Source organism: Petaurus breviceps, unplaced genomic scaffold (genome assembly GCF_028583685.1).
Source record: "Petaurus breviceps papuanus isolate PSGF00001 unplaced genomic scaffold, PetGlider_PUasm1.0 187, whole genome shotgun sequence".
Lineage (NCBI taxonomy): Eukaryota > Metazoa > Chordata > Mammalia > Diprotodontia > Petauridae > Petaurus > Petaurus breviceps.
In genome coordinates, this window is record NW_027185799.1 from 14,164,710 (window position 1) to 14,176,715 (window position 12,006).

The 12,006-nt window shown below is 35.2% G+C and overlaps 1 protein-coding gene across 1 annotated transcript in view; it reads right to left on the reverse strand.

Moving 5' to 3' along the window:
* Positions 1-12,006, reverse strand: part of CCDC171 (coiled-coil domain containing 171) — a 555,758-nt gene that overhangs the window by 67,983 nt on the left and 475,769 nt on the right. The window contains exon 26 of the mRNA XM_069090675.1: positions 2,939-3,091. Coding sequence (XP_068946776.1) covers positions 2,939-3,091 — 153 coding nt within the window. The remainder of the gene's footprint in view (positions 1-2,938; positions 3,092-12,006) is intronic.

A 12,006-nucleotide genomic window follows, 5' to 3' on the forward strand; every position in this document is an offset into this window, starting at 1 on the left:
TGACTTTTGTTTTGGACATGTTGAATTTGAGCTTCCTACAAAACTTCCAGAAGTTGACAGAGACAAAGAGGTTAGCAACAAAAGAACTAGACAAGAACCTTTGTTTGCAAGGTGCTAACCAGTCAATCATTTCATGTCTAGCTATTTATATTATACCTGTATATATTGTTTGATTGAATAGATTGAATAAAATAAGTTTGCTGTGGAAAAAAAAGAAAGGAAGGAAAAAAAGAGCCTTTGGTGATTCCCTATGACCTCTAGGATAAAATATAAATTCCTCTGTTAAGTTGCTAAGACCCTTTACAAACTGACTCTAGTCTGTCTTTCCATGCTGATCCTTCATGCATAGACCAGCCTACTTATTATTTCTCAATCATGATAATCTATTGGCCTCTCTGTGCCTCTCATACAGACTGTCAAAAAGTCATTTGTATGTCAGTGAGGTTGACAGAATACCATTCTCCTGGCACATGAGAGACGATTCATAGACTCTTAAAGTTGGAAGGGTGTTCAGAGATAATTGAGTCCATCATCTCATTTTGAAGAAGAGGAATCTGAAAAGCAGAGAAATGAAGTCACTTCCCTAAGGTTGGAAGAATCAGAATTCAACCCAGCTTATGTAATTATTTTTTAAATTATTCTAGACTTAATGAACTCAAAATGAATATTTCCCAATACAAAATAGAGCACAGTCAATAGTCAATAACCATTTATTAAGCATTTACTATGTTACCAGGCACTGTGCTAAGTGCTGGGTAAACAAATACAAAGACAGCCCCTATCCTCAAGGAGCTAACAATCTCATGGAGAAAGGTAGCTGTATGAGGGTATGATGGAGACAGTGAGTCTGGTGCCAAGACCCCTTCTCAAACACAGGTTCTGGGGCTTGTGGTCCCATCCTCTAGCCAGAAGGTCTAACCAGAGGTGGGGAGGGTACTGCTATTGTGGAGGTGTTCTGCTATTCTGCTGGTCTGTTTTTCCTTCTAGTTCTCTTGTTCACTGCTGTGCATTTTTAAAAGCACTTCAATAACTGCCTTTTCTTTTTGAGCGGTGAATGGGGAAACCTATTATTAGCTCCTCTCTCCTTTACACTTTTCCAACCAAAAAACTGGGGGAAAATAATTGAAATAAATATGTACAGTCAGACAAAACCAATTCCAACATTGTGTTTAAAACTATTTCACTGAACACCTTGAGTCTAACACTTCTATGTCAGCAGACAGGAAGCATAGTTCATCATTGGTCAAGAGCTGGTCACTATACACTAATCAGAGTTATTAAGTCTTTTTAAGTTCTTTTTTTTTCTTTTCAATGTTGTATAAATTATTATCCTGGTTCTGCTCACTTCAAACAGGCACTGTCCCTTTCATCATTTTTTATGACCCAATAATGTTCCATTACAGTCATATACCAAGATACGTTCAGCCATTCCCAAATTGATAAGTATCCCTCTAATTCTTAGTTGTTACCTAAAACAAAAAGAATTGCTATACATTTTTTTTGTATATATGGGTCCCTCTTTCTTTGATCTTTCTAAGGTAAAGGCATAGTGGTGGTACCATTATGTAAAAGAGTATGCATGGTTTAGTGACTTTGGGGACATAATCCAAATTGCTTTGCTGAATGGCTAAGCCAATTCACAGACACACTAATTGTGCTCCAGTGTACCTCCTTTCACAATTTTTTTTGTTACTTTGCCAATCTAGCAAGTATGAGATGGACCTTTAATAGCTCAGATAATTCTAAGTTCTGTGAGCTCTCCCCTTTTCGACATTACCTTTGATTTAAATGATAAAAACAACAATAAACTCAGGAAAAAAGGAGCAAGCCAACAAAGAGCTAACACAAAATAGCTTGAATCAGCTAAAGGAAAAGAATAGAAGAAATTCTTAATATTTCATAGAAAGGCCATATAGAGACACACATGTTTAACCTCAGATATTGATACAAAAATTTTCTTCTTATTTAGTTTCTTATGGTAATGATGATTTTCAGTAGTTTCTCAACCAGAAATGAACATGAGTACATAAGAGACTCACAAGCTAATGTAAGGCTTAGTTACCAAACACCTATGTTCTTACATTTATTTTATTTACTTTAATGCTGACTCTCTTTCTGGCATATCCACATTTTAAATGGGTCAATAAATGAATGTTAAGAGGAAACCATTTCCCCCTTATAAGCCCCATTATGTCCTTTCTGCAATGAAATTTAAAAAAGAAGAAAATAGAACAAGCAATACCCCCCACACAAAAAAAGCCAAACTATAAATCTCATTATGGACATATTTGTCATCAGAGAAATAAAGGTTTCAATCATTACCTTGTTTCAACTGGGCATAAATACATATATGTTCAAGAATTTCCCAAACATATCCTGAAAAGCTAGATAATTATTTTACTAGTCTTAGGTAATCACAAATTTTATCATGGGTTAAAATTTTAAACATAAAATGATGCTGAAACTGAATTTTAATCATATGGATGAATCACAACATGCATCTTTAGCTAGGCATGTATTATGGATAAGTCTAGTTTCCTACCGAGAATAATCACATGTTCTAATTACCATTTTGGTTATACACATAATTAATAATATTCTGTCTTAATGGGACACATTGAAACTTCAGACAGTTTCATGCTGTAACTATGCATATTACCAAATCTTAATATCAGTTGTACTGCCAAACACAAAGAAATTGTTGTATTTTAGCACTAATAACAATATTCATATCTTTATACAAAAATGCAATGAAAAAATATTTGATTTTCCCTTGAAAGGTTGCTTCCTGCTAATAATTTTATATTACTGGGTTATCTCCATTTACCCTAAATTATTCATTTTGACCAATGGTCTTATCAAAAATAAAAACACGAAAGTTAATGAGACAATGATTCACATAAAAACAGATATTATGATGAACAGAACACACACTTACTGAGTGTAAACTTTCATTTTCACGTAGACAAGCTGTTTGGAGCTCTGATTTCAGAGCTGAAATGTGGTTTCGATGAGATGTCATTTCCTTCTCTAATGTAGCAATTCTAGAGCTTGCAAGTTGGTAGACATCCATGAAACTTTTAATCATAGCCTAAAGAAATAAAAACAGTGTCACATACAATTCAAATAAAACTGTCCCCAAAGGAGAATCTCCATAATTTGAAAGCAGAATCATTAAAATTTGAAAACAAACAAGTTTTCATTTTTCTTGAAAAGAGTAAAGCAAAACATTAACTTTTAGATTGAGAGCACTTGTATCTATTTTCAGAAAGTTTGAATTGCAATCACTGAAACTTTTTTTCTAAAGTAGGTATTTTAATAAGATGTACTTTGATGTATTGTTTTCAAATTTTAAATGCAGTATTAAAAGTTGACATACTTTTTTTTTACTAGAGTTAACTGCAAGTTACAGTTTAACCTAAATATTTATCTTAAGAGACATACAGTAGATAGATATAAACATGAATATATTAAAATGAGCTGAGTTGGTAAAAAATTTCAATTTATCTTGAAAAAAGTATATTTTATAACAAAAAGAACATATATTTAGTAGAAAGAACTTCATTACAATATAGTTAGGAAAATGTAATTATGTTCATATTTATCAGAGAGTAATGTTCCTGCTATGTAATATTGATCAGCCTGATGATAAAGCTAATAGCACAAAGCATTTAAATGATTCAACATTTTCTGGTAACTTCATATGAAACCTAACGGTATAAGCTTATTGGTATTACTGGACTTTATTACAACAGACTATTTTTTTTTTCAGTTTTTTCCTTATGAAGTAACCTGAAACAGGTTTTGGGTAAAAATACATCATCCTTAATAACAACAAAAAAATCATTATTATCACCATAACCAGAATTTGTTTAGCAATTTGAGATTTGAAAATCATATATAAATATTTTATCTTCACAACAACCCTAAAAGGTACATGCCATTATTATTATTCCCATTTTAAAGATGAGAAAATTGAGGCAGACAGAGGTTATGTGACTTCTCTGGGATCACACAGCTAGTAAGTGTATGAGACTACATTTGAACTCAGGTTTTCCTGACTACAGGTCCAGTGATCTATCCATTGTGCCACATAATATAACACCTGCCTTTCAAAATATCTAATACACCTAGGTTCAAATAAGTCCACCACCTTTAAGAGATCTCATTAAAACATGCATTTCATTTCATATCATTTTTTTTAAAGCAATTTAAGTATCAGAGCCCAGATTCGATCCCAGGTCATCCCGACTCTGGGGCCGGTGCTGTTACTCACTGAGTCACCTGGCCACCCCTCATTTCATATCATTTGTAACAGTTTATATAAAACAGAAGATGACCACAACAATAGCCCAACGACATATGTTGTGACAGAGGAACTCTGATTTGTGAAAAAAGTTACTAAAATGACTCATATTCTTTGACATAGTAATATGACCACTGTGCATATTACCATATTACCATGATATCACCAGACTATCAATGGCAATAAAACAAAACATCTTAGCAGCATGATCTTGGAAAAGTCACATCAAGTCTTTAACTGAAAAATAAATGTGAAAGCTGAAAAAGATGATTTTTCAGGTACCTTTCAGTTCTCAGTTTATTATACTATGATGCTTTATATACCAAAAAAATCAAAACAGCACTTTCTATAGTAGCAACAATGAGAAAGAAAGAAGGTACTCATCAATTGGGGAACAAATTGTATTATATGAATATAATTTTTAAAATATTGCATAAGGAATTATGAATATGAAGAATCCTGAAAATTATGAGAAGTTTCATATAAACTTATATAGAACAAAGAATGCAGAACCAGGAGAATAACATACACAAATAATAAATAATTTAAAAGAAAACAACAAGAAAAGGTGACAGAACTTAGGGTCAATAATGGTTCCTGATGACTTAAATAAGCAAAGAGGAATACAGACTAAGAGTATAAGAAGTTTCTTATTTTCTTTTTGTTAGTTAAGATCACTGTATCAGAAAAATCTACCAAATTCTTTTTTGTTATAAGGTAGGATACTATGGGAGGTAGGGAAGATTAGTTAGAAGTGATTGTGATGTAAAAACCAAGATGAATTAAAATTTTAAAACCCTGACTACACTTGTTCTAACGTGCCTTTGTAACATACCTCTTCCCTTTGTCTAGAATCTGTTACCATTCCTTAAAACTTAGGTGTCAGACTTAGAAACTCTTAAGTATTTACATATCAAATTAAAATGCAATTGGGAAATGTTTAACAAAATAAATAAAAATATTACTACATAGAAAATGTTAATTTTTGTTTTCTAGATCAATATGTGGTCCAAGTATTTGTTTCTATTTGAGTTTAACACCAGTGCTTTAGAACTCCATTCACATGACAACATCCATGGAACCTTTCTTCTTCATCCCCAAATCATTAATGACCTGCTCCCACTTTGTTCTTCACTAGTACTTTATACTTAATCATTCTGTGTGTGTATGTGTGTGCACACTACAGTCATTTATGTATCATATAACTCTACAAGATTTCATGAGGGTAAGTCCAAATTTTATTTAAATTTTTAATTTCCTAGCACCTAGCAGTGTATACAGTGGGTACTTAATAAATGTTTATTAAATTGAACATAATATAAAATAATTCTACAAATTATGAAAATGGTATTATAAATACTGAGTTTGCATCTCCCAAGTAATTCATAGCTAATCTTTCAAAACATTCCTTGATATTTAAAATTAATGTCTGTCAGAGACCATTAAAAGCAGATCTATTTTCCTATTCTGTCTGTACAATATTGGAATTTCTCTGAAATAGGTTCTAGTCCCAGTCCTGACACTGGCCATCTGAACTCACGCAAGTCATTTAAACTCTTCTGTAATTGATTTCTATAAAATGGAGGGAATAATACCTAGCTTGTAAGGTTGTATGAAAATCAAATGAGATGACACACACAGAAATGATTTATAAATTATAAAAAAGCAATACATATGTAAGTAAACAATTATTATTAGTTATCTTGGTTAGTTTGTCAATCATTATGTCATACAAATTGATACAAATCTTTTAAATAAGAATTCGCATTCTCATAGAGAAATAATACTTATGATAAGTGGTTTCAATACAAATTCTTCCAGGTTAGCATATAAAATATAAAGTAGGCATCAGGAAAATACTGAATGCTTCCTGAAGTAGTGGATGGATGAGTGAATATGCCATCTAGATGAGATGATCACTTATATTGGTTTTCACTGTTGTAAGACAAAATGTTTTATTTTGCATTTAAGAATATTAGGATTTTAAACAAAGCATTTTGTTATTTCAGAATGTTTTAAAAAATATATTTATTTTTTAAGTGCTAATCTCTCTAAAACAGAGTTCTGTATATCATAAATGATATTCCTTTAAGCCACTTTTTTAAAAAGTTAACATTTCTTGGTAGTGAAACAATTTTAATAAATAAAAATATATTAAAATACAATAGGATTATGGATTTAAAGGTCAGAGGGATCTTACAGGTTATCCAATCCTCTGATTTTACAAATGAGCAAAGTGGGGATTCAGAGAAGATGTGGCCAAGTTCACACATAGTGGGAGAGTTGGCATTCCAACCCAGATATAACTTCAAGTCTATTGTTCTTTGCATTATTATTATGCTGCTTCTAAAGAATCTGAATAAAAACTGAAGATTTTTTGTTTCAGTACCTAAATCAATTTTAAATCTCTATCTTCTAATACTCATCTGTTTTAGGAAAGACATGTTTTTGTAAGAGAACAGTGATAATTTGACTTTTTTCTTTTGTCTAATATTCAGTCAGGAATGAATGAAAACACATACACATGTGTGACTTTTTGTGTAATTTGGCAGAGGGAAGTTTGATATATATGTGTGTGTCTATGTGTATGTGTGTTCTGTGTATGTATATGGAGATACATTTTTTGGAGAGAAGGTACTGTGATCAATACAGAAAACAATTTCCATGGTATTAATATGTGTAGAAGATAGTATACTACTTTCCCTTAAAATAAAATTTTCTTTCAGAGCTGGAGAACTTGAAAGAATATGAATGAGGCAACAGAGTTAGGGAAGGAAGCCACAGTTCATTTGAGGAATGAAGAATGTTAACTTTATACATTAAAAAGTCATTCATAGAGGATTCTGGTGGGGGGAAAAAACAACCCAACAACTTTGTAATATAAAAAGAGTGCCAAGTTGGCAGGGAAATGGAAATGACAACATGAATCAAATGAGAAAAGAAATACTAAACATCTAAGAGTTTTCCCAGTGACCTCTGCCACACCCTTGTGAAAAGAACTGTACTTCTCAATAGTTAATTCTTTCATAAAAATCTTGAGAATTATTACAGTAGAAAATGGTGGGAGCAAGATCTTATGCCAAACTTACATTTAGCATTTGAAAATCAGTGCTTATTCCCATGTTATCTCTTCTTTCAGGCTTTAGATAAATATTACATGATGGCTTATATTACTAGTGGAATTTGATTCAATGACTACTGAAAAAATATTATTGGGCCTACTGAAAGTAACATTTTATATGAGAGATAAATTATAGTGTTTATCAGTTGATAAAAGGATAGGAAGGTAAAATACAGAAGAAATTTCAGTTAACATGTGCCTTTTAATTAAAAAAAAAGTTTTTTACTTTGTAAAAAGAATTTTTGCGAATAGAAAAACACGGAAGTAACAATGACTAGATGTGCTTTTTTTAGTTAAATAATATGAAGTACCAATTTTTTTTCTTAAGGAGGTTATAGGGATATATAGAGGTCCCAGATGCTACAGGTATAATGAAATCATATTCATAGTGTGTACACCCCAAAACTGTGTGCAACAAAGATCCTTACCCAAATAATACTCAGAGGCTTCTCAAGGTAGGAAGCAGAAAAAATGGTTTATTATGATCTCAAGGAAGGGCCACCCTCCTGACAAATGGTCACAGAGGAGAAGCAATTTACAAAAGGAAATGTCAAAGTTATAAAGCCCTAATGAATAATTCTCCCCCCGCCTTCTGACCCTTTTCTTCCATTGGCTAGAAGTCAGGTACACAATCTAAGCACAGCAATCTACCTCAAGTACCAGAACAAGGAAACAGTAGACCACCCAATGTACATTTGAGGAAGCACTTCTGTCCTTATTTGGCATATCTTATGCTGAGGGGTCACTGAGGAGAGGGGTGACTCCCTACAGCTCTGAGTTTTGAGTCCTTGTAAATCATATGGTTTCCAGTGAAGGAGAACTTGGGCCTATTTCCCATGAAAAGCGTTACTACATTTTACAGTATAGTCTGAGATGTTTTCACTCCTTTCACTCAATAGTCAACTAGAATACTATATACAAGAACTGTGCTAAGCACTGGGGACACAAGGAAAGATGGGGGGGGGGGATGGTCCCTGCTCTCTGTAAGAGCTTATAGTAAAATGGGAATGACAACACGCAAGCAAGATATATACAGAATAAGTTGGGGATAATCTCAGAGTGAAAAAGATTAAAGAGAACTTGAAAAGTCCTCCATCCCTGCAGGTAGAATTTTAACTGATACTTGAAGGAAGCCAGGGAAGCAAGGAGATGGAGATGAGGAGTTAGAGAATTCCAGGAATGGGGATACTGAGTGAAAATGACCAGAATCAGGAGATGGGAGTATTTTGTGCAAGGAACAGCAAAGAGGCCAGTGTCACTGGATCACAGAGTATATGAAGGGGAGTAAGGTTTAAAAAGACTAGAAAGGCAGGAAGGGGGAGGTTATGAAAGCCTTTAAAAACTGAATAGAGGATTTTATTTCATCTTGGAGATAAGAAAGAGCCACTGGATATTAATGAGTGGGGGGACTGTGACATGATCAGCTGAGTGGAGGATGGATGGGACTGGGGAGAGACAAGGCACAAAGGCAGCAAACTATTGCAATAGCCCAGATGTAAGGTAATGAAGGCCAACAATAGGGTGGTGGCAGGGTCAAAGAGCTGAAAAGAACATATAGCAGATATTTCAAAGGAAGAAAAAAAGAACTTGATCAGTGATTGATTAAAGAGAATGTTGAGTCAAGGTAAATTCAGGACAGAGAATTCAAAATATTTGAAATACACCTCTGAAATGTAATCTAATTCCTAAAGTGTTTGTATATGTATAAGTATGTATGTATAAGTAAATTAGATACAGAGGCTCAAGAAGATAAGAAAAAATTTCCATTATTAAAAAGTAACTATAAAAGAAAATTGACTTTCATGCAAATGTTTCCTATGTAGAAGGGAATGAGTCTATGGAAAGCTTCATAGCTAATATTCTGCAACAAATACTGTGTTGTAGCTCTAAATCTTGTGTTCAAGGTTTAGGTGAAAGAGATAAGAATGAATGAACGAATGAACAAAAAGCATTTATTAAGTGCTTACTGTGTGCAAAGTATTATATTAAGCAGATAAGAGTGGTGGTATGACAATACAAATACACAATGATAACTGTACTTGCCCACAAAGAGCTTACATTCTAATGAAGGAAACAAACATGGAGAGGAGTTGTACCTGGAGAAGGATGTTTTGATTTAGAAAGTAACTGGGATAGTGAATAGGGCACAGGGGAGTTGATTGACATACTTTTGTAATTATGGAAGTACTGATTTAATTACGGTTCCATAGCTTGAAAGGTAAGGAGGTTGTTTTATATATATTGGTGGGAGTATCCACATCCACATTGGAAACCTTTTTTAGCTAAATGAAGTAACTTTTGGATAAATATAAATATCAAACTACATCTATATTTCATTCTAGACACTACATTTGAAGAAAGGTTATAGGCATTCTAGACAGAAGGAGGAGGATTAGAAATAGAGTTGGTGGCCATGATGGTGGTGGCGGCGGATGCGGGGACTGTGGTACTAGTACGAAGAGGAGGAGGATACTATTAATTATTCCTCCTCCTCACATTTATATAGCATTTTAAGGCTTGCAAAGCAGTAAGTCTATGTATGTGCATATGTACATATAATAATAGTAGCCAACATTTATATATGCTGTGTTGTTGTTGTTAGTTGTTCAGTCATGTCCAACTCTCTATGATTCCATGGACCACATGCCAGTTTTGTCCTTGAGGTTTTCTTAGCAAAGATACGAGAGGGCTTTGCCATTCCCTTCTCTAGTGGATTAAGGCAGAGTTAGTGCCTTGTCCAGGGTTACATAGCTAATAAGTGTCTTAGGCAAGATTTGGCTCAGGTCTTCCTGACTTCATGTCTAGCATCTTATCCACTATACCACATAGGATTATCAGGATGATGAAAGGGTCTGGAAACCATGACATATGAGAAATGACTAAAGGAATCAGAGATATTTACCCTATCAAAGAAAGTCATGAGCAGTGTAATCAAGTATTTGTAAACCTGTCATTTTGGAAAAGCAATTTGATTTATGCTTTATAGACCTGGAAGCCAAAACTAGGAGCAGTGGCACTAAGTTACATGGAGGCAGGTTTGAGCTCAAAATAATTTTATTCAATATTTATTAAATGACTACTTTGTGCAAGACACTCTGTCAAGTTCTAAGATGAAAAGACAAAGTGAGACACTAACTCCACTCTCAGGATAAATACAATTTTGGGTTTTTAATAATATAAACTGTGCAACAGTTTTTTTTTTTGGTGGGCGGAGCCAAGATGGCGGAGTAGAAGCACGACCCTCCCCGGCTTCCACCCTCCCCAATCCATGTAAAAAGGGGACTCTAAACAAACTTTGGAGCTGCAGAACCCACAAAATGACACAGAGAAGCTAACCTCCCGCTGAGAACAGCCTGGCAGGCCGGCAGAAATCGGCCAGCGCAACGCTCTGGGAGCCGAGCCCAGCACCACGCTGAGGCTTTAGCCCCAGGGCGGGCCTGACCAGCCGCCAGCCAGAAGGACTCCAGATCAGCAGCAGCTGTGGCCGTTTCCAGATTTATCAATACACAGATGCGAAGGACAAGGTGAGAGGCCAGTGCAGTCTGGACTTTGGGACCCAGTAAGTGGGAGTGCATGGCTTTTACCCCCGGGGCGAGAAACCGCTGAGAAGCTGGCACAGCCTGCCAGCGCTACGTGGCGGCTTCAGGCCCTAGCCTGCAGAGTGTAGGGGGACCAAGTACCAGTCTGAGGGGTCATCGCTCTTGCTTTAACCTGCTTGGATCTGGATTGCAGTCTAGGGTGGAGGTCCTGGGGTGTGTGTCCAGCTTGCCAGAGCGTGTGGAGACCTCAGAGAGGGCACCCATCTAATACCTCCAGCAGCTGAGAAAACCCCAGCATTTGGGACGAAAACTCCCCTGTCTGGTGGCAGAGTCCTACTGTGGCAAAAAGCCCAAAAGTCAAATCATTGAGTGGCAAAATGAGCAGGCAAAGGAAACAAAGCAGACAGGAGATTCCAACATTACACTCCTATTTTGGGGATAAGAAGGAGCAAGGCACGGAACAGGAGGAAATCAGTGAAGTCAGAACTCCTGCACCAAAAGCTTCAAAGGAAAATACAAGCTGGTTACAGGCCATAGAGGACCTTAAGAAGCAGAGAAGAGAAGTAGAGGAAAAATTGGGAAGAGAAATGAGAACAATGCAAGAAAATTATGAAATGAGAGTCAACAGCCTGACTGAAGAAAATAATACCTTAAAATACAGACTGACTCAAATGGCAAAGGAGGCTCAAAAAGGCAATGAAGAGAAGAATGCCTTAAAAAGTCAAATTTTCCAGATGGAAAAAGAATCTCTAAAGCTCACTGAGGAGAATCATTGCTTCAGAATTAGATTGGAGCAAATGGAAGGTAATGACTTTATGAGAAACCAAGATGCTGTTAAACAGATCCAAACAAATGAAAGAATAGAAGGCAATGTGAAATATCTCATGGGAAAAACCACTGACCTGGAAAATAGATCCAGGAGAGATAATTTAAAAATTACTGGACTGGCTGAGAGCCATGACCAAAGTAAGAGCCTGGAAAGCATCCTCCAGGAAGTTCTCAAAGAAAACTGCCCTGATGTTTTAGAACGAGAGGGCAAA